The following is a 22,634-nucleotide window of genomic DNA, read 5'->3' on the forward strand; positions in this document are numbered from 1 at the left end:
TGACGTTTGATGAATTATCTTGCATATTTCTTGTGTGGTAAGGCCGCATGGGGCAGCTGTAGTTTGGGAGGGAAACCTGAGGAGAGATAGCAGTAGCATATTCAAGAGGAGCAGAAGAAACAAAGCCTAACTCCTAAGAAATCTGGAATGGGTACAAGGTGGGACCAGGTGGAGGGCACGATGTGTGTAGAAAAGTTGAGGGTGGTGACTGCTAGTTCTTACTGGGAGAGCTGCATATTTGAAGGACAGTTAGCTGACGTGGCATATAGCCGGACTGACATTCTTCATTGTCAAATACATGGTCTGCTATGCCCGATTTCCTCTGTTTGTTCAATATGAAATAATTATAATAATGTGGAAGTTTTACCTAAAAGGGGATGTTGAGGTCATCTGCTAATTCTGTCTATTTCTGCACTTTATGAAATACATATTGCATTTCCAAAGGATAATTGGTATAAAATTACTGCCATGTAGATTATAGAATTTTGGTTATGTATGCTGTAAAAAAGGTTGTGAGAAAATGGGTAGACAATAGTTATGATTATTCAAGTAATGAAACTATTTAGTGCAATTGATTATTGGTTAGAGCAGAGAAAAAAATTTTTTTTAATTTACAAAGTAACACTTATGAAAAAATTTAGGAACTGTGATTATACTTAGGTTTGTAGTCTCAAGACTGTTGTAAAGCAAGAATTTCTTGCATCAGTAAATGAACAGTCACACGGTATCCATTTTACATGTTTGTGGCAAGTGCCCCTATTTTATACTTCATGTCAGAAAATGAGGGAGGGCGTTTCAGCCAATCAGCCGTTAGTACTTGTGAATGAACTACAAGGTGGGATTTCTGTTGTACCATTGACCCACTAGGAGCTAACTACTTAAAAGCAAAAAAAAAAAAAAAAAAACACTAAATAGCATTATGTTGACATTGTGAAATTTTTCTGGTTATATTCATTTGCACCTTTCTTGGGTTGTTTGGGTATTTCTTTTTGAGTCCCTTTTCTGAATTTTTTTTAGTCAAAAGCAAAGCAAAGTATTATTTTCTCATTGTGTACTCAGTCAAAAGCAACAGTCTACCAAAGTCACTCTCAAAGTTTCATAACAGATATTTGTGCTTATTAGGTACCATTAAGTCAGGAGTACTGGGTTCCTTTGTTAATTCATTTTATAGGTTCATTCATGTAACAAACTCACTGTGTGTTCCCATGGAGGATAAAGCATAAGTGTGAGATGTAGCCGGCGCCGCGGCTCACTAGGCTAATCCTCCGCCTTGCAGCGCCGGCACACCGTGTTCTAGTCCCGGTTGGGGCGCCGGATTCTGTCCCGGTTGCCCCCTTCCAGGCCAGCTCTCTGCTGTGGCCAGGGAGTGCAGTGGAGGATGGCCCAGGTGCTTGGGCCCTGCACCCCATGGGAGACCAGGAGAAGCACCTGGCTCCTGCCATCAGATCAGCACAGTGCGCCGGCCGCAGCGCGCCGGCTGCAGCAGCCATTGGAGGGTGAACCAACGGCAAAAGGAAGACCTTTCTCTCTGTCTCTCTCTCTCACTGTCCACTCTGCCTGTCAGGAAAAAAAAAAGAAAGTGTGAGATGTAGCCCCTACCCTGTTGCTGTTCCTGCGTCAGTTGGGTACACAGGCATGCGAGTGAGTAGCTGGGAATGAGTATGCCAGTTGTTACGAGGGAAGCCTGTGAAAAGGAATGGGCAACATTATAGGGAAAGGCTTAGGGGATGGAACGAAAACCTTGAGGAATAAATAGGGGTTGACTAGAATTACTATTATATTAATATTAGTGATTGTGAGAACCACGTTTTAAAAAAATGCATACGAGCCTTTTAACCTCCACTTCGAAGTTATTTCTGCTTTACTTTCCCCATTGTCTGCTTTCCATTTTTCTTTTGTTATCCTGCAGTACTTGATCTTTGTCCTATCTCGTTTTATTCTTTGGGTACGACTGATACCTGGCCCATGTTAGATGGCTGACTTGACTTTGAGTTACCGATTTGCATTCTCAAAGTTGACTACATCTTGTAATCACCCCTGTGCTCGACCCGTTACAGCTTCAGGTTTCATTTACATGACCTGGCTCGGGCTCCAGAGTTGTATCCAAGTCTTGACTCCAGTGTCTTCCAGCCAATCTTAGTTTTCAGAGACCCGTATTAGAAAGGAAGGTCTGGGAGAAAGCAGGTGTGATATGGCCTCAGACAAGATTCAGGGGACCGAGAGGGAACATAGTGGGGTTTACAAGGCAATTGAAGGCTGGACTATAACAGCCATGATGACCATGAATTTGGGGATTTATTCTTCAGGTCAAAGGGGACCCATAAACGATGTTCAGGAGACTTGTGATACTATCACATCTGTACTGTGGAAAGAACGGTGTCATGACTAGGCTGCCAAGAGGAGATAGTACAGTCAGGGAGATCCACTAAAGCAAGGAGAAGATGAAGTCCCAGTGGAGCAAGACAGTAATGGTGGAGAGGAAGAAGTAGATTAGAAAGATTTCAGAAATGGACCAATGAGATTTGGGAGACACTTGAAAACTGAGAGTGAGGGAAAGAAAAATATTGAAGATGGGGCCAGCATTGCGGTATAGTGGATAAAGCTACCACCTGCAATGCCGGTTTTGTATGTGGTCACCAGTTCATGTCCCAGGTGCTCTGTTTCCAATCCAGCTCTCTGCTAATGGCCTAGGAAAAGCACAGAAGACAGCCCACGTGTTTTGGTTCCTGTCTCCCATGTGGGAGACCCGGATGAAGCTCTTGGCTTTGGCCTGGTTCAACTCTGACGGTTGCAGCCACTTGGGGAGTGAACCAGAGGCTGGAAGACCTCTCTCTGTTTCTCTGTCTCCCCTGTTGTCTCTATCTAGAACTCTTTCAAATAAATAAATAAATCTTTTAAAAAAAGAAAAAATATTGAATGTACTGTCAAGTTCTCTGGTTAGGGTGACTGAACAGGATATATTTTCTCTGCAATTACACTTATAATTAAGGTGAAAAAGTTAATTATACTTGTAATTATTTGTTTACTTAATGGCTGTCTCCTCTATGAAGATGAACTCCTGAGGGCAAAGACTTAGGCTTCCTTGCTTATGTCCCTGTTCCCCAGCCTCTAACATATGTCTGGCTATACTGATATACTCAATTAATAGTTGTTGACCAGGTAACAAGCTTTATTCATTCAATTAATTTTTATTGATGGGGTGAGCATTTAGCTTAGCAGTTATGGTGTTTTTTTGTACCGGGGTTCAATAGCCAGCTCTGACTCCTGGTTCTAGCTTACTGCTCATGTGGACCCTGGTAGGCAACAATGATGGCTCAAGTAGTTGTATCCTTGCAACCCACAACAGAGACCTGGATTGAGTATTCAACTCCTGGCTTTAGCCTTGACCCAGCCCTGGATGTTGTGGGCATTTGAGGAGTGAACTGGTAGATAGGAGTGCTGTCTCTTTCTTTGTTAAAAATATATGTATATTTTTAATCAACTATCAGGCACTGTTCTAGATGAAACTTAATACTTTCAACTAAGACATGAAATACGTGCGGTGAACTAGTTCAGTGAAAAGGTGATAGATTCTATTTTGGACTTACGGAACTGAGATGCCGTGGGTCAGGTGGAGATAGGACTCTGCCTGAACTTCAGAGGGGTGATTTTGTTATGAGATCCATACTTGTGTCAGTCGCTGCTGCTTACATAGGAATGGTTGAGATTCATAGGATTCAAGTGAGCTGTGAGAGTGGCTGATGACAGAACTCAGGGAATACAGATACTTAAGAGGTAAATAGAGAAAGACGAGTCAGGTAAGCAACTGAGAAGGGTCTCCAAGGTGCTAGGAGGAAAGTCAGGGAACAGTGTTGTCATCAAAGGGAAGGGAGAACCTGTCTTGGGATGGGCTATTTGGGAATTCTGACCTCCTGGAAGAGTCCTAGGAAGGCCAGGGATGCCTGAAATAGTCTGCTATCCTGTGTTTTGCCTCAAGTTTATGTCTGGAATCTTTAATTGATAGACAAATTAAATTGTGGAGATTTTCTATTACCTTAAGTCCATTAAATTAAAATAAAATTGATTCTTTACTAGTGTGATTCAGTTTATAAAGCCCTTTTAGGATCATTGCCTGACTGAGCTAACTACAAGAGGACACCAAAATTTGGAAAGAAGTTTCTACTTTTAGATGAAGTGTATGTCCTAAACTGTTCTCTCTTCAAATTTTTATGGTCCATTGCCCCTTTTACTTGAATAAATTTTGCCTTTCAATTGTGATAACACTCTTAAAGCAATTAAAAGACAAATGAATTTCTAGCCTAAATGATTTTTAATGAGTAAGGGTATTATTATAAATTTGTGCATATACGAGCATGTATGGTAGAATGGGGAAGCTGCTATTCTTTGATTGGTAAGGCTTTTTGAATTGCTATGGATTTTTTAAAACAACCATAAAGATCACGATCTTGCTTTTTTTCTCCTGATTTTCTTTGGAAAAGCAAAATTATTTTAGCAATAGACTAGGTTCCATAGCATTCAACCAGCAAGAGAGAACTTAAAAAACAGACAAAACGGACAAAAACCTTTCTTTGGAAATAGAAACACTTGAAGACTTATGTAGCTACAGGCATCCACTGCATATTGTGTGTGTCTGTGTGTGTACCCATGAAGATCTCTTTGTAGCTCTGAATTTACAAATTGGATGGGCCACTACTCACTTATGAGTGGACAGATTTCTCTGTCAATAAATATGTTTTTTTTAATAAAAAATTATTTATTTATATGGCTGGCGCCGTGGCTCACTAGGCTAATCTTCCACCTGTGGCGCCAGCACCCCTGGTTCTAGTCCCGGTTGGGGCTCCGGATTCTGTCCTGGTTGCCCTTCTTCCAGGCCAGCTCTCTGCTATGGCCCAAGTGCTTGGGCCCTGCACCCCATGGGAGACCAGGAGAAGCACCTGGCTCCTGGCTTCAGATCAGCGTGATGCGCCGGCCGCAGCACACCAGCCGCGGGGGCCATTGGAGGGTGAACCAACGGCAAAAGGAAGACCTTTCTCTCTCTCTCTCTCTCTCTCTCTCACTCTCACTGTCCACTCTGCCTGTCAAAAAAAGATAAATAATAAAATAAAAAAATTATTTATTTATTTGAAAGGCAAAGTTGCAGAGGCAGAGAGAGATAGAGAGAGGTCTTCTATCTGCTGGTTCACTCCCAGAGTGGCCACAATGGCTGGAGCTGGGCAGATCCGAAGCCAGGAGCCAGGAGCTTCTTCTGTTCTCCCACATGGGTGCAGAGGCCCAAGCACTTGGGTCATCTTCCACTACTTTCCCAGGCCACAGCCGAGAGCTGGATCAGAAATGGAGCAGCCGGGACTCAAACTGACGCCCTTATGGCTCCGCAGGCAGCAGCTTTACCCACTATGCCACAGTGCCAGCCCCAGTAGATCCCTTCTGTAATGCACTGTTGTCCCACAAGATGATTAGAAAATTTGGGTTGAAATATTGATTTTGTTTCAAAAATGCCTGACTTGTTGCAGTTATATACAAAATCTTGAGCCTACTGATTCCCTGTTGGTTGTTCTGTGTTGTAGAAGCCTCCTTGGCCCATTTGCAGTCCAGTTGGACAGGGTGATGCTTCTTGGCCCGGTGCCAGTTAAGACCTCCGTAGTGCCGAGTCGCATCAGCCGCTGTTTCTCAGCCTGTGCGACATACATTGAGCAAAGTCACAAAATAGACAGACTGAGAATATATTTAGGACTAGTGAGGCAGGGAAAAACTCTAGGAAAAAAGTTAAGATTTTTTATTTAGGCAAATCTTGGAGCAGGATGGAAGTGACTTGATGAAGGGGAGTCGAGTAATAGCGCTTTCCCTCATTTCTTGATAGAGATTGATTTTGGTAATAGACAGAAGAGGAGATTAAGGAAGAATCCTTGCTTTTACTTTTTCTGTTTGTTTATATTAGCCCCAGTCACTTTCTCTAACAATCTTACAGACTTTGTTGATGTTATACTCTCTTTTCCAGACGTCTTAGTCTTTGTTGGCTGAGCAGAACACGGAGGACTTGGCCTGAAATGACTGTGACTCAGCCAAGATTTGGGCCTGGTGACAGTAAGGTGGTTTAGAGGGAGGTGGCCCGAGTGTGGGTGGGGAGTTCAAGTGTAGATTGAAAGGGTTCGTTATTTCTGGCTGGAAAATTCATACTTGTTACCCTCCATTTATTTGTAAACTGTGCTTGTATATATTAAGTCTTTAAAAGATTAGTTAAATGAATGAAATAATAAAATTACACCCATTAAAATGAGATTCAGAAGCCCTAATGTGGAGTCAGGAGTTTAGATTAGAGCATTTTAGTCTTTGTTCTTGAAGAGATCGTGCCACCGGTTCTTGTAGAGTTATTTCCTGAGCTGTGTGCGAGAGGCACTGTAGCTGGGCGGGGAGGGGACTTGCAGGACTCCAGAGGTGCTCGTGGATGGCTTCTGTCCTGCCCATAGGAGCCACCAGGAAGGTGGCACAGGACATCAGTGCCCTCTTCACTCATGCTGTAATATGGCTACTCACAGCTAAACGTAGATTCATGGGTCGTTTACTTAGCTGTGAAGTAATAAGCTTCTTCAGGATGCTACACGTTTTCCTTCACCTAGGAAGACTACTTTTCACGATGAGAAGGTGGAGATAGAGACTGGGGGGTGCGGTCTAGGCCAAGTCTAAACCACTATTGAAAGGGAACAGAGGAATGAGAAATTGGCTGTCTACTGTCTGCTGATCCTGTTCTCTGTAGAGTCCATGGATTTGTTTGAGTCTAACCAGCAGCTAAAAATATGTTGGCAGGCTTGCAGAAAGTGGTACCAATAACATTACTGTTTAAATTTTAGAAGTTATTTTGGTGAGAGCAGAATTTGAAGCCATATAATAAAGACTGAAAGGAGAGTATGATGGAAGATTTAATACTCTGTAATTTTATTATTTATTTATTTTTTCTTATTGGAGCCAATCCTGTTTTATCTTGATCAGATACACTTGATGTGAGAACAATCGTTACTAACTAAGCTAATTAAGAAAATTGCTTTTTGGGGTTTAATTTTTACATATCCTTTACTTCAAGTGTACTTGTCTGGACTGTGCAGGAAGAGTGTTTAGCCTCAGTCATCATCCTGGGTTGGAGGTGCATAAAAATAAAGCAGTTGTGCTAAGCTATCATTTAAAAATACCAGTCACAATATACCCAGAAAAACTCAACAACTGAAAAAAATGAAGCTGAACTGGGCACTGTGCCCAGAGATGCCAGCAAATATAGCTTACTTTAGACAACAATTTCTTTTAAAAGGAAAATAGTAATGAGTATATAAAATTTATGCATAGAATTTAAGAATTTTATTTGCTTGGGGTAGCCTCTTCTTTTGGCTTGAAGATGATTCTTATATATTTTTTATAATGCAAAGTTCCAACCAAGATATGCCATTACTCCATGCTACTCTCTTGTAAAGCCATTAAAAAGAAAGCCAGGATGACCCCACTTGCCCGTAGGTATAGCTTCGTGGTGTCTTCACTCAGATAGTACTGATACTGCCTTCTTTTCCTGCCATTGTTGCCTCTTTTCAAAACCTTACATTTTATACAGTGCAAGTTATTTTAGCTTCAATGTCTTGACTTACTAAATAATTCTCCCTCTACTCTGAGAATATAGTGTTACTTTTCCTAATTTGGAATCTATAAAGCTTAGGGATGAAGCAGTAAGGCAATGACATTGTTGGAACAAGTCCCCAAATTATTTATTTAGTCGTCAGATACCTGCTGAACATGTGTGTGCTTTAGGCGGTGTGTGGTAGGTACTGGGTTACGAAGACTGTAAGTCCCGATTTCTTTGTTTAAGCCAACAGTGTAGTGGATGGACTCATAAACAATGAAAATGCAATAAAATAATTGCTGTCAGTAAGACACGAGGGAGACACGGTGTGTATATTTGCCCAAAGGTATCTGGAAGATTTCCTAGTGGAGACAGGATTTGAGCTGGACAGGGAGGATGAGCAGGAATCTTTAGGTGGAGACTCCTTGACTGGGGGTTGTATGGGTAGAGGCACAGGAGTCCTGACAGATCAGGGGAGCTAGCTACAAGTTTGTGCAGAGGAGGAACAAAGTCTGCTAATGGGACTGGTGGCCATTAGGGTTGCTCAGATGGGTAGTGTGGCATATGCCAGTTTAGAGCCCCAAATTCCATACTTGGAAAGGGGATGCAGTTCTAACCCTTATGGTTGCATGAGCAGGTGTGTGTTAGGAAGAACCCTGTGAAGGCTACCATGAAAGTGGCTGAGATGTGAGTTAGGACATCAGTAAGGAGACTGGTGTAGTATTCCAGGCAAGAGTTAATAAGGACTGAGCTAGGGAGTGGCCATGAGTATAGAAAAAGAAGACAGATGATGGTAACACTTACGAGGTCGAGTCATTTAATCTGGTGACTAATCTAGGGTAAGGGGGAAAGGGATATGTTTGGGATGACTATTAGACATGTGGCTATTATGTATGTGCCATTGCTAAAATTGAGGGTTGAGGAGGACAAGTGGCTTTGATTGGCTTGGTCAGGCAGATGGGTCTGGCACTCAAGAAAAGCCTGGGTTGAGGTTAGAGATTTCAGATCCTTTGACAAAGAGGTTATCTTTGGGCCAGGGAGTGAGTGAGATGGCACTGAGGTGGAGGAAGAGCCAGGACCATGGGAGCCAATGCCATTGGTAGTCAGAGCTGCAGGGATAGTCAGAAGACCTGCTCAGAGGTAGCTGTCAGGGTCGTGGGAGGGAGCAGCACCCTCACAGAAAGTCAGCACCATAGGTGTGAAGGAGACCCAGCGCAGGGTGGAAGCAGAGAAGGTTATCAGAATCATGTGGGCATAAACCCTGCTGCACAGGGTCATGGGAGCGAGGGAGAGGCAGTGAGATCATCAGCCCTCGGGGTGGATGCCAGGGTCATGGGTGGACAAGGTCACCTGAAGAGTGTGTCAGGGAGGGGAAGCAAGGCCTGATCCCCTGATCCCTGTGGAACCCTACACTTGCACATACTGTTGGTGGAGGCAGAATGCCAGGGGATAGCAGTGGGAACAAGGCAGAAGTGACGGCACCGAGAGCCAGGCAGCAGGAAGCTTCCCGTGCAGGGGGCAGGTGGACAGTGTGAGCATGTCCTACCCCAGAGGTCAAAGTGAGAGCCCTGTCTGTGGGCTGAGGGTGGAAGCCAGATTGCTCTGTGCAGTGAGCAGGGGTGAGGAGGCGCAGGCGTGGAAGGAGGCTGCTCTGGAGGCTTGGAAGAAAGAAGTCTTGGGTCAGCAGTGTTTGTGTATTTGTGGACTTCAACGATGGGGCACACTTGAGTGCATTTCTCACATGATGTGAGGAAAAGGCCTTGGAGACGCTGCAGCCTCAAGGTACAGCAAGGGCCTGTTCTCACTGTCCCCCACCTCTCCTTCTGCCGCACGGGACTGATTCCTGACAGATTTTGGTGGGAGAAGAGGGATGTCCAAAGCAGCAACTGATAAAAATTCAGCTCCGCCCTTTTTAAATTTCCCTTTAAACAGTGTTTTCTTTCCACGTTTCTCCCCCCCAAAAAGAGAAGTATTTTCCTCAGTTACAGAATCCGTGTATTGCTGTGGTGGACGTAAAGGTGGAGTGAGATTGAGGTTTGGGGACTGGCGGGACTGCAGCACTGCTGTTGTCATCGCGCCGTCCTAGTCCACTCGTGGGAGGAGGGGAACCCACTCTACCTGCTGCAGGGTGTTGAAACCGTGCGGCTTGTTCAGAACTTGTCTGCACGGGACAGTTTCCTTTCTGTTTATGCATCCAATCAGCTCTCTTATCAGTATGGGCCTATGGGTATTTCATTCACACTTTGGGTTAAAATCTAGTGCTATGTTGTTTGTTGCTCAGATTGTTCCGGTTTTGACTATGGGTAGCTCTTTCGGTTGGCTCCTGTGTCCCTATGATGTGCCTGTGACACCGTGGCATATTTTTCCTTTTTCTTCTCTTTGCTTCTTCTCTGCTCCTATCCCCATTCTCTTCTTTTATTTCATTCTTTTTTAAAAAAAAAAAAAAACACTCTTAATTTCTGGCACTATAAGATATTCTAGGCTGAGTTTGTGTATTTTCCATTCCAGTCCTAAACTCAGCCATTTCTCTAAGGAATCCTGCTTTGTTTTATTGGGTGGTATTGTGCACCAAGTTCTGGGTGCTGGCTGTGCTCACTGCGGCTGGGGTGTCTCGGCTAACAGAGCAAGGAGACGTCCACGTGTATAGTAACCCGGGTATCTACATGTATCTATAAATACTTCTATGTGTGACCGTGTCTGTGTGTATTAAACTAACCATGAGCTCTCACTGATGCCTCCACATTTAGTACAGGGCCTCTACCTCTCCTTGCTTACCTAGCCACTCCCATTCCAGCAGTGAGAAACACGTGCCTGCCATCTGCCCGGCATTTGTTTAATCGAATGGTGGCGTCCAGATCGGTAACCTGCACCCACAGGTAACACCGTCGTCAGCCAGAGTATAGTGTTATGTGCTCTGTGTTTTACCTTGAGTCCTGCAGACTTGACTCATTTCAACAACTACTCTTTTGTAACACTCTGCATTCCATCCTGTCCAATGCTTTTTAAGTGATTTTATGTGTGATAGACCTGAGCTATTTAGCGTGTATCATCTCAGGAGTTGTGGCTTTTATATATACCATCACAGTGTATAAAACTGCTGTCACAGTGAAGAGACTGAATGTATCTTACCCCTAAAGATTCCCTGGATCTGGTTGTGATCCACCTCCCGGCACCAGGCAAAAGCTGTTGTGTGCTTTGTTACTCTAGGCTGAGGTTTGGTATGATTGACATCCAGTGGTTTCTGTGCAAGAAACTTGGGCTCTACGATGGTGGTATTGCAGGTTGGGTGCCTTTAAGAGGTGGGGGCTGGGAGAAGGTAATTGGATCATGGGGTCTTCACCCTCACGTGTGGATCAGTGCTGTCTGGTCGGAGAAGGTCAGTTCTGGTAGGAGTGCATTGATTCCCAAAGGAGTGAGTTGTTACACAAAGAGAGAACTTGCCCCACTCTGGTCTCTTGTTCTTGTTACCACATGACCCCTTCTGCCATGAGGCCATCACCACGGCTAAGCAGATGCTGGGGACGCACCCTTGAATCTCCAGAAGAGTGAGCTGAATAAATCTCTTCTTTTTAAATACCCGGGGTCAGGCGTGTTGCTAATAGCAACACCCAGTGACGCAGATAATAATAAAATAGGTCTTCCTTCGGGTCTGTCTTCTTTCACTCAGCGTAATCACTCAGAGATTCATCCATGTTATGGTGTGTATCAGCAGTCCTCTTGCATGTGTTCATTGCTCAGTACACTTGCTTTTCATTTTTTGATGAACATTTGGGTCGTTCTCTGTTTTGGTCTGTTGTGAATAAAACTGCGCTGGGTGTTGGTGCGGAGACCTTGTGTGGGCAGATGTCTTCCTGCTCTGGGATCGTAGTGGAACAGTTGAGTCCTGCGGGAGGCACACGTTTCACTTTTATTAAAAACTGCTAGTTTTCCAAAATGGCTGCAGCATTTTATATTCCTGCCAGCAGTGGATTAGGGGTACGAAGCGCCATATTTTTGCCAACATTTATTATTTTCAGTGTTTTTAATTTTATTCAAATAGTGCCACATTGTGTTGTTCATCTTTTCATGTGCTTGTTAGCCATTTGTGTCTTCTTTTGTAAAATATATTGTCCAAATTTTTAACACGGTTAAAAATGAGATTGCTTGACTTTTTATTTAGTTGTAAGAATTCTTTTTCTTAAAACATTTTATTTATTTGAAAGGCAGAGTTGTGGGGGTGGGGTGGGGTGGGGTGTGGAGACAGAGAGATGGAGATTTTCCATCTGCTAGTTCACTCCTAAAATGTCTACCTTGGCTGAGGCTAGGCCAGGCTGAAGCCAGGAGCCAGGAGCTCCATCTGGGTCTACCACATGGGTGTCGTGGGCCCAAATACTTGGGCCATCATCTGCTACTTTCCCAGGAGCATTATTAGAGAGCTGGATCAGAAGTGGAACAGCTGGGACTTGAACTGGCACTCAAATATGGGATGCTGGCATTGTAGATGGTAGCCTAACCCGCTGTGCCACAGCACCAACCCCAAGAATTCTTACATATATTCTGGACATGAGTCCATTGTATTGTGAATTTTTTCCCATTACATGGCTTGCCTTTCATTTTCCTAACTTTGTCTTTCTAGGAATAGAAGATTCACTTTTGACAAAATCCACTCTCAGGATTTATTTCTTTTATGGTTCAGGCTGTTTGTACCCTGAGCAGTCTTTGCTTACTATGAAGTCAGAAAGTTTTTCTCGGCCGGCGCTGTGGCTCACTAGGCTATCCTCCGCCTTGCGGCGCCGGCGCACCAGGTTCTAGTCCCGGTCGGGGCACTGGATTTTGTCCCCGTTGCCCCTCTTCCAGTCCAGCTCTCTGCTGTGGCCCGGGAGGGCAGTGGAGGATGGCCCAAGTGCTTGGGCCCCCTGCACCCGCATGGGAGACCAGGAGAAGCACCTGGCTCCTGGCTTCGGATCAGCGCGGTGCGCTGGCGCAGCGACCATTGGAGGGTGAACCATCTCTCTCTCTCTCTCTCACTGTCCACTCTGCCTGTCAAAAAAAAAAAAAAAGAAAGAAAGTTTTTTTCTATGTTTTAGTCTTTGAATTTTGTACTTTAAACCTTTGTGTTAGATTTATGGCCACTTTGTTAAGTTTTGCATATAATTAAAAGTAAACTAGATTGTTCATTCCTTTTTCTCCCCATTCCCTTGCTGGGATTTTGTTTGAGATTGTGTTGAATCTCAAAGTCAATTTTCAAAGCGTCAACTGTATATGCAGTAATGCAGAGTTTTTAAGTCACTTGTGAAAAATTTTTCTTCAGTATTTTATGGGCTTTAGTGCTATTTTAAATGAGATTTTTAAAGATACATTTTTTTAAAATGTTCAAGGTCATTAGCAATCAGGGAAATGCAAATCAAAACCACAATGAGGTTTCACCTCACCCCGGTTAGAATGGCTCACATGCAGAAATCTACCAACAACAGATGCTGGCGAGGATGTGGGGAAAAAGGGACACTAACCCACTGTTGGTGGGAATGCAAACTGGTCAAGCCACTATGGAAGTCAGTCTGGAGATTCCTCAGAAACCTGAAGATAACCCTACCGTTCGACCCAGCCATCCCACTCCTTGGAATTTACCCAAAGGAATTTAAATTGGTAAACAAAAAAGAGGTCTGCACCCTAATGTTTATTGCAGCTCAATTCACAATAGCTAAGACCTGGAACCAACCTAAATGCCCATCAACGATAGACTGGATAAAGAAATTATGGGATATGTACTCTTTAGAATACTATACCGCAGTAAGAAACAACGAAATCCAGTCATTTGCAACAAAATGGAGGAATCTGGAACACATCATGCTGAGTGAAATAAGCCAGTCCCAAAGGGACAAATACCATATGTTCTCCCTGATCGGTGACGACTGACTGAACACCAAGAGGGAAACCTGTTGGAGTGAGGTGGACACTATGGGAAACGGTGGCTTGATCAGCATAACCCTGACTGTTAATGAACAACTAAATACATTATCCCTCTTAGTAGTTTTTTTTATCTGTTCTACTTAATATGACTGGTTTAGATCTGAAATTGATGCACAGTTATTCTTAAGTGTTGAAAATTAACTGAAATGTGATCCCTGTTGAACATGGTGGTGGGAATGGGAGAGGGAAGAGATGTATAATTTGGGACATGCTCAGGCTGACTTGCCCCAAGTGGTGGAGTTGGAAGCATACCAGGGGATTCCAATTCAATCCCATCGAGGTGGCATGTACCAATGCCATCTCACTGTTCCAGGTGATCAGTTTCAGTTCACAGTTGGTCATGGTGAAGGGACTGGGAGTCAAAGGGAGCACATAGACAAGTCTAGTACCTGCTAACGCTAACTGATGGAGTAAATAAAGGGGAGAGTGATCCAACATGGGAAGTGAGAATCTCAGCAGACTCATAGAATGGCAGATGTCCTAAATAGCACTCTGGCCTCAGAATCAGCCCTAAAGGCATTCGGAGCTGGCTGAAAAGCTCATGAGAGTATTTCAGGCATGGAAAGCCAAGACACTCTGGCAAAAGATCTCTGCGAGTGAGATCCCAGTGGAAAGAACAGGCCATCAAAGAAGGAGGTACCTTTCTCTGAAGGGAGGAGAGAACCTCCACTTTGACTATGAGCTTGTCTAAACAAGATAAGAATCGGAGAACTCAGAGGGCTTCCATAGCCTTGGAAACTCATGACTGGAGCGTAGGGAGATTACTGATGCCATAGACAGGAGTGTCAATTGGTAAAGTCAACAACAGGAGTCACTGTGCACTTACTCCTCATGTAGGATCCCTATCCTTAATGTGCTGTACATTGAGATTTAATGCTATAACGAGTACTCAAACAATATACTTCACTTTGTGTTTCTATGGGGGTGCAAACTGTTGAAATCCTTACTTAATGCATACTAAACTGATCCTCTGTAAAAAAAAAAAAAAAAAAAAAAAAAAAAAAAAAAAAAGAAATTATCAATTCCCAACTTGACTCTCACTGGGATTAAACATGACAATAGGTCTGCTCTGATTTCATCATCATTTTAAAAAATCATCTATTATTTTTCACTTTATGTTTCTGTGTGGGAGCAAACTGTTGAAATCCATACTTAATGTATACTAAGCTGATCTTCTGTATATTAAGATAATCGAAAATGAATCTTGATGTGAATGGAAGGGGAGAGGGAGTGGGAAAGGGGAGGGTTGTGGGTGGGAGGGACGGTATGGGGGGAAAGCCATTGTAATCCATAAGTCGTACTTTGGAAATTTATATGCATTAAATAAAAGTTTAAAAAAAAAAAAAAGATACATTTTTTTAGTTGTGTGATAAAAATACAATATTGTATATTAACCTTGAATCTTACAACCTTGAGAAAATGAACATTTTAGTTATAGTGATAGCAACTGTTTTATAGATTCCTGTGGATTTCTACTTAAACTGTAAGCAGAGACAGTTTTGCTTCTCCCTTTCCAGTCTTTTCTTTCCTTCCTTCATCTCTGCCTCCCTCTTTTCTTCTTTTATCCCCGTTTCTCTGCTCCCTGCTCCCCCACCTTTCTTCTGCAGTCTCATGGCCTTGAACTTCCAGGATCAGGTAGAGCGAGTGCAGCGAGCGTCGACCTGCCTGCCTGCTCCCTGATCCAGGAGGAAGCGTTCAGGGTTTCTGTTTTCAGTCATAGCTGGGTGTTGAATTTTCAGATGTTTTTCATATGCAACTATGGAAAAGCCCCTACCAGGGCCGGTGCCATGGCTCACTTGGTTAATCCTCTGCCTGCAGCACTGACATCCCATATGGTCGCCAGGTTCTGGTCCCGGTTCCTCCTCTTCCAGTCCAGCTCTCTGCTGTGGCCCAGGAGGGCAGTGGAGAATGGCCCAAGTGCTTGGGCCCTGCACCTGCATGGAAGACCAAGAGGAGGCACCTGGCTCCTGGCTTCGGATCGGTGCAGTGCCGGCCGTAGCAGCCATTTGAGGAGTGAACCAACGGAAGGAAGACCTTTCTTTCTGTGTCTCTCTCTCTTATTGTCTAAAACTCTACCTGTCAAAAAAAAAAAAAAAAAAAAAAAGCCCCTATGGCTTTTCTCCTTTGTTCAGGTAATTTGGTAAGTGAAATTGATTGCATTTTGAATGTCCAGCTATCTCTGAATTCTTGTGATAAGCTCTGGTTGGTTACATCTTAATTTTGTGTGTATGCTAGATTCAGTTTGCTGGAGTTTTGTTTTGTTCATGAGCAATATTGATCTACAGATAGAGTTTTCTTATATTTTCTTTGTCTAGTTTTGTTATCATGGTACCGGTTCTATCTTCTTTCAAGGTTCTTGTACAGTCTTGTGCTGCAGACCAACAGCATGGTTTGCTGAATTTGCCATGAGCTTCGGTGCCTCGCACCGTGGAGCTTGTCTTTGTTGCATGCTTCAGTTCCGCCAGCTGGAATCATTTGTTATTCAGCAGGGTAGCATTTCTTAAACAGAGACCTCCTTTATCCTTCCAGTCGGGACCAAGAGAGGGCTTCATCTTTAATCCCCCAAATGTGTGAACACATACCCAGCCATCATCATAGCTTGCTAGGGGACGCACTCACTCATGATGTGACCTACACCAAGGGGCCCCCTCCCCCAGGCACACAGTGCTTGCATGAACAGTTATGGAGTTCCTTTTTCATGATTTTTTAGTCATCACTGCACTGTCTCCTCTATACTCTGTGTTTAGCAGGTGTTTACTAAATGAATAAATATAATAACGGGTCTCAATAATTAGGATTATTGAGTTCCTGAAGTGTATGCACATGAGAGATTGATGTGGAAATTATGTGTGTGTTAATCTAATGGGACCACCTTTTTACAAAATAGGAGCAAGCATTTAGCATGGCATTTAAGATGATCACATTGAAGTATCTGGGTTTGAATCCCAGCTCTGGCTCCCAGCTCCAGGTCACTGCTAATGCAGACCCTGGGAAGCAGCATGTGGTGGCTCAAGTAGTTGGGTCCCTGCGACCCATGTGGGAGACCTGGGCTGAATTCCCAGCTCCTGACCTTGGCTGGCCCAGCACTGGCTATTGCAAACATTCGGGGAGTGAACCTGCAGAAGGGAACTCTGTCTTTTAGTCCTGTTTCTCTGCTTCTCGTAAAAATAAACAAACAGAAACCCGAGATCTTTGTTCATATTCATACTTTAACATTTTCACATTTGGGCTGGGTTTTTATTTTCTGAGGGATTTTTGAGGAATCCGGTTCTAATATTTTAAATACAAGCTGCAAGACTGCTCACTATGATGGACTCTGGGTAAGGAGAAGCTGCTAAGCATCTCAGTAATAAAAAAATACTCAAGTACTTAAAAAGCTACACTTTTTACTTGCCTTCTTCCACCCTCACCAGTCTCCATTTCCTTTTTCTCCAAGTGTGTTAATCTGGCAACCAACTGCTCAGTTATCTGCTCAGTGCCTTTTGTCCAAGGAGGTTACTGTACTTCTACCTCATTATTTTATTTATTCTCAGGATGAACTCAAGAGAGGCAGCAGTCACTGAGAAGCTGCATGTCCACATCCTTGGGCCTTGTTGTGTCCAGAATTAAGAATTTGGGAATTTTAGAGAGAAGATGTAATGTTACAAAAGTAAGTTCTAGGTTATATTATATTCTGGATGACACCCAATACTCACACTTATTAGTATTTCCTCAGGGAAACAGTATTCATAGAAAGTAGAGTAAATAAATGCTCTGAAAGGCCTCAGGTAAGCATTTGCCACCAAATGAATTGTAGGCCAAACTTAAGGAAAAAAAATCCTTCCCTGTTCAGAGCATTTTGGGTTTCAGAGGCACAGATAATGTCGCGGGGTGTGTTGCTTGGTGATGGTCTACGGCCCCTGCAGGTGCCACGACACTTCCTGTTCCTGTGCACAGTGTGGGGGCCCAGACAGGGACTCTACCTGAGGGTGGCCATCAAGAGCAGCAAGAGTGTGCTGTGCTCCAGCGTGAGGTGGCCTTGCACACCCAAAGTCCATGCATCCTCGTAAAGGCATGTCCCCAACCTCCTGACCCATCAGGTGGGAAGACTAGGGTACTCTGCCAGGAGCCAGGAACCAGGAGCCAGGAGCCCCAGTTGCCCACAGGGGCAGTTTGGTTACTGGGCCCATGTACCCTGTCTCAGCTGCGCTCCCTTCCTGTCTTGTGTTCTCTTCCCTCTCCAAGTGTATCCCTTGTGTCAAGGTCTGCTACCCGGCTAACCCAGCTAAGACAAGGGCTCTGACAGCATGGGTCTTGGGTGGAGGAGTAGCCTTGTTGCAGACATCCCTTGGCTGTTGACCCCTTTTCTGTGTTTTCAAATGTCCTACACTGAAGTTAGGGCACATGTTAAAGTGAGAGGAACTGGGTACCATGTGTAACTGACTACCCCTCTGACGCTCACACATGACTTGCCTTCCTGTTTTGCATTCTCATCTCCCATGCTGCCACCCCAAGGTCCATTAAAAAATCTTGGCTAAGATTTAAAAGAAAAAAAATATATAGCTGATAATAATTATATTTGCTCCCACTCTTAAAGAAAATGAATATTCTCCCAGCTTAGAGCCCTTTATGGCACGAAGGAACTGATGTCTAATTGCAGATTGGCTGGTGTGAGGGAACGTGGGAGACTGAGTTGACGAGGGAGGTCTTTCCTGCCTCTCAGATTTCATCGTTTTGGGTGTAACCCTGAAGCTGACCTTGTGTTATTGATTGCTGTGAATGCTTTGGAGTTCACTTTCTTGCCAGTGAATTGCTTGGGTTAGAAGTTGAACTTGTTGACACAACTTTTAATCCATTAGAAAAAGTGAAAGTCATTTATAGAGGGATCAGAATCATTATTTACGCCGCAGCTCCCTCTCTTTTATGACACACGCATTGCTGCGGGTATAGCACTCTACAGCATCTGCTCAATAGTCCGTCACACGGGCATAAGAACGCTTTTACGTGAACGCGATAAAGTAGCAGATGCTTGCTGATGACAACTTCCCGATTCATTTAGGAAACAAGTCAGTTCTGGGTTTGGCTTTTCCTTCCAAGGATGGCAACTGTGCAGGCAAATGAGTCCAAAGAGGTTAGAACTGACAAATCGAGTCACTCGTATAATTTTTTTTTAGAGTACTGCAAGTTAGTCTAAAAGCCTCATCTAATAGCACTTTAATAAAATTAGCATTTTTCTTACTGCGCAAATAATTCTTTGCCATTATAAGTAACCAGGAAAATACATTAATTCAGGATTACCAGCTTAAGCTTCTTCTATTTTTCTCCTTTGGAAACTTCTGTTGAATGTTGATTTATCATTAGCATTGCAAATAGAAAAAATGGTCTCATGCCCAGGCTTGGTAACAGGAAGACATGGGCCCCAGCATTTGGATGTCCAATGTGGTTCATTCCAGGAGAATTTCTGTCACCTCGGACAGAGATCAGGAGGCACTGGTGGTAACTACACCCTGTTTGCTGGCCTGCCCTCAGGACAGCAGGCAGTAGCCCACAGTGTGTTCCAAAGGGTGCCAGGGACACCCCTGTCATCACCCCACAGACTGCAGTCTGTCACAGAAGCTGTAGTGGCTGGTAATTCATTAAGATTTTCCTCTTCAGGGAACGCTCTCTTACAAGGCATAGACTCTCAGTAGGATCAATACCTCTGGCTAAGGGGTGTGCATTTGGCACACTGATCAGTATGCCAGTTGTGATGCCTGTATCCCATGTAGGAGTGCCCAGGTTCAAGTCGCAGCTCTGCTCCCAATTCCAGATACCTGCTAACGTGCATCCGGGAGGCATCCAATGAAGGCCTCTTGACCACCCGCTGTGGGAGACCCAAACTGAGTTCCCTTCACACAGGCATTTGGGGAGTGAACCAGTGGGTGGGAACTCTTTCTTTCTCCCTCCCTCTCAAATCAGATTACAAAAATTTAAAAATACTTAAAATGCAGTCTGTACTAAGTTTATCAGGCCTCTTTCCAGTGAATATCAGATCCAGGTTAAACTGGAGAGAGCAAGGTCTAGAGGAGGCCAAAGGTCAGTCTTGTCTTCTTCATAATCCTGAGCCTTTTAAGTGGACAGGTACCCCCAGGGTGCCTGCACAACAGTCCACTGAGGTGTGGGAATTCACATGAGAACTGGTATTTTCATCATTTTGATTGTGTTAGGAAGCGTTACTACATATGGATTCACATTGTTATCTCCACTGTGGCCTTTTGTCAAAAGATCAGATGTTGTGTTTGTTACTTAAGGCACCTGAAAGAAACTGGGCCCTAGAGGAGAGGAGGAGCTACCAGTGTTGCCTGTACTCCTTTCCTTATATGGAAGGCTTGAGTTCACCAGTGCCCCCCCCCCTTTAACTGCTCTCATCCTGCTTCAGTTAACGCAGCTCCTCCCTGTCAGACCAGGAGCCTCAAAAGATGGCTGCAAAGAACTCCTCACCCTCACCCGCACCCTCACCCTCACCCTCACCCTCACCCACATCCTCACCTGCAACCTCACCCTCACCCGCACCCACACCCACACCCTAACCTGCAACCTCACCCTTACCCGCACCCTCACCCACACCCTCACCCTAATCCTCATCCTCACCTTCACCCGCACCCGCACCCTCACCCGCACCCTCACCCTAATCCTCACCCTCACCCTCACCCGCACCCTAATCCTCACCCTCACCCGCACCCTCACCCGCACCCTCACCCTCATACTCACCCGCACCCTCACCCTCATCCTCACCCGCAACCTCACCCACATCCTAACCCGCAACCTCACCTGCACCCTCACCCTCACCCTAATCCTCATCCTCACCCGCACCCTCACCCTCACCCGCACCCTAATCCTCATCCTCACCCTCACCCGCAACCTCACCCTCACCCACACCCTAATCCTCACCCTCACCCTCACCCGCACCGTCACCCTCACCCTCACCCGCACCCTCACCCTCACCCACATCCTAACCCGCACCCTCACCCTAATCCTCATCCTCACCCTCACCCGCACTCTCACCCTCACCCTCACCCGCACCCTAATCCTCATCCTCACCCTCACCCGCACCCTCACCCTCACCCACACTCTCACCCTCACCCTTACCCGCACCCTAATCCTCATCCTCACCCTCACCTGCACTCTCACCCTCACCCTTACCCCCATCCTCACCCTCATCCTCACCCGCACCCTCACGTGCACCCGCAACCACACCCTCACCCGCATTCCCAACAATGTTTGGTTGTATAATAGATCTTCCAAAATTTGGCTCTCCAAATTTTAATTTGGGGAACTTCTTTGACATATGGGTTTATATTGAGTCTTTCCCGTGATGCCCATCAGCCTGTGTGTGAGTCTAAGGACAGTGTGAAGTGACAGTTGACTTGCAGTTGAAAAGCATTCAGACTGTGAGGACAAACCTGTTAGGACTGCAGAAGGGGAGGGAACACGCGTGCATGGCCCATGGCAGCCCTCTTCTTCTTGGGGGGGTGTGGTTCGTGCTGCTCCATTGCAGCCGTCAGAACTGCCTATGGAAAAGCGAGGGAAGCCAGGCCTGGTGGACTTGCCATATCACACTCAGGGTCTCAAACAACGATACCAAGTGCGTGTTCAGTCAGACTGCCCGCATGAACGCGTTATTGGCAAAAAGTACCTGTACCGTTAAGTAGAAAATAACTGTCTTTCTGTAACCTCTTATTTCCTGTGTGGGTTTACACATTTGGAAACCAGGGCTCTTTGTGTGTGAAATTGCATGGAATTCTTTAAAAAAAAGACAAAGGAAATCACCTCTGGCCTGTCAGCATCTGTTTTGCATCAAGCTGCTGCCCCCAGCGCTGGAGCAGAGGCAGGCCTGCCGTGCACGTGGGACCCGGGCATCTGGTTTCCGGTGGCTGCTCACCCAGGGCCGTGCCCAGACCTGCTGGCTGCTCAGCAACAGAGGTCTGGAAGCCAGGACTCCGGGGAGGGTCAGGTAACTGACGCTCATTTCCACGCTAATACATGCGTGAGCATTTGCGGGGCTACCTTTCCAATGGGTACCTTACGACGGACGTTTCTGCAGCTTGATTGGGCCACAACCGCTCTCCCGGAAATCTGAGAGCAAAACGGGCAAGACGTCCACTGAGGGCTGAGGCCAGCCGTCAGCCAGGCAGGGCCTTCTGGTGCTGGGAGCAGAGCGGGGTGGGATGCAGCATCAGAAATGAGCGAGAGCTGCAGACACAGCCTTCCTGCGTCGTGCTCCCTCCTTCCTGCTTTCCTGTTTTAGGATATTTTCTAGTGAACATGGTGTTTTACATAGAAACACATACTCACAATTGAGACGTAACATGTGCATCTGTGAGGGGTGGGTGGTTAACTTTTGTGACTCCTATGGTCACAAAACAGTTGAAAGGCCTCTGCTATACTGGATGGAAATGGCAACAGTTTATCCCCGTTCCATTGATTTATTTCATTCAGTGAGCATTGATTGGACACTACGGTTTCCTAGGCACTGTTGCACTGTTCAGGGTACTTGGGATACTTGAGCACATAAGGCAAGCGCAGGTCCTGCCCTGGATGTGTATGTGTGCCTTTCCCGGACCCCTGGCCAGCAGCCCTTGCAGCTCCGTCATCAGGTAGCTTTATGCAGTGTTTGTTTGTTTTTTTTTTTTTCCTCACAGCCTCTCCGCTTTTGAGCTCTTTGAGGGCAACCACCCTGTGTGTTGAGTTCAGCAGCACAACTTGAGGGCTGCACCATGCCAAGCACACAGGGGATGAGTGTGTGTCCTTTCTGCACGTGTTTCAGTGGGCGCACACATACATACTTGGATGTGAATGTGTGAAGCTAAGAGAGGTACCTGTGGGGGTATTCTCATGCTGAAAGTTGCTAGGGGCAGAGGGACATGAAGCACATGAACAAAGTGTGGGTGGAGACCCGTTTGTGGGAGGCACTTAGAGTTTGTTAGGAGGGTGGTGGCAGGGCTGGAGGTGCCAGGTGCTGAGTAGGTGATCTGGTGAACTTGGACAGCATCTGTTCCTGTATCTCTCTCTAGGTGGGTGGTATGGGAAAGGGGGGTTGAGGATATTAAAATGATCAGTGCTTAGTACA

At 45.2% G+C, this 22,634-nt stretch overlaps 1 protein-coding gene across 49 annotated transcripts in view; it reads left to right on the plus strand.

Annotated features, from left to right (window-relative positions):
- The window catches only part of ATG10 (autophagy related 10), a 271,675-nt gene that overhangs the window by 134,751 nt on the left and 114,290 nt on the right, over positions 1–22,634 (plus strand). For 15 of the 49 annotated variants that reach the window (XR_016220372.1, XR_016220373.1, XR_016220371.1 and 12 more), the window contains one exon: positions 5,996–6,086. The exons of 31 other annotated variants lie outside the window; for them this stretch is intronic. Coding sequence is in view for 14 of the 18 variants with exons in the window: in XM_089312938.1 (XP_089169064.1) it covers positions 5,996–6,086 (91 nt within the window). In the remaining 4 variants the exon portion in view is untranslated. Of the gene's footprint in view, positions 1–5,995; positions 6,087–17,079; positions 17,196–22,634 lie in introns of all 49 variants that reach the window. 3 more of the 49 variants (XM_070056378.2, XM_089312955.1, XM_089312952.1) reach the window with 1 other exon arrangement.

The sequence above is a fragment of the Oryctolagus cuniculus genome, chromosome 14, assembly GCF_051225735.1.
Source record: "Oryctolagus cuniculus isolate XC-2025 breed Fujian yellow rabbit chromosome 14, ASM5122573v1, whole genome shotgun sequence".
NCBI lineage: Eukaryota > Metazoa > Chordata > Mammalia > Lagomorpha > Leporidae > Oryctolagus > Oryctolagus cuniculus.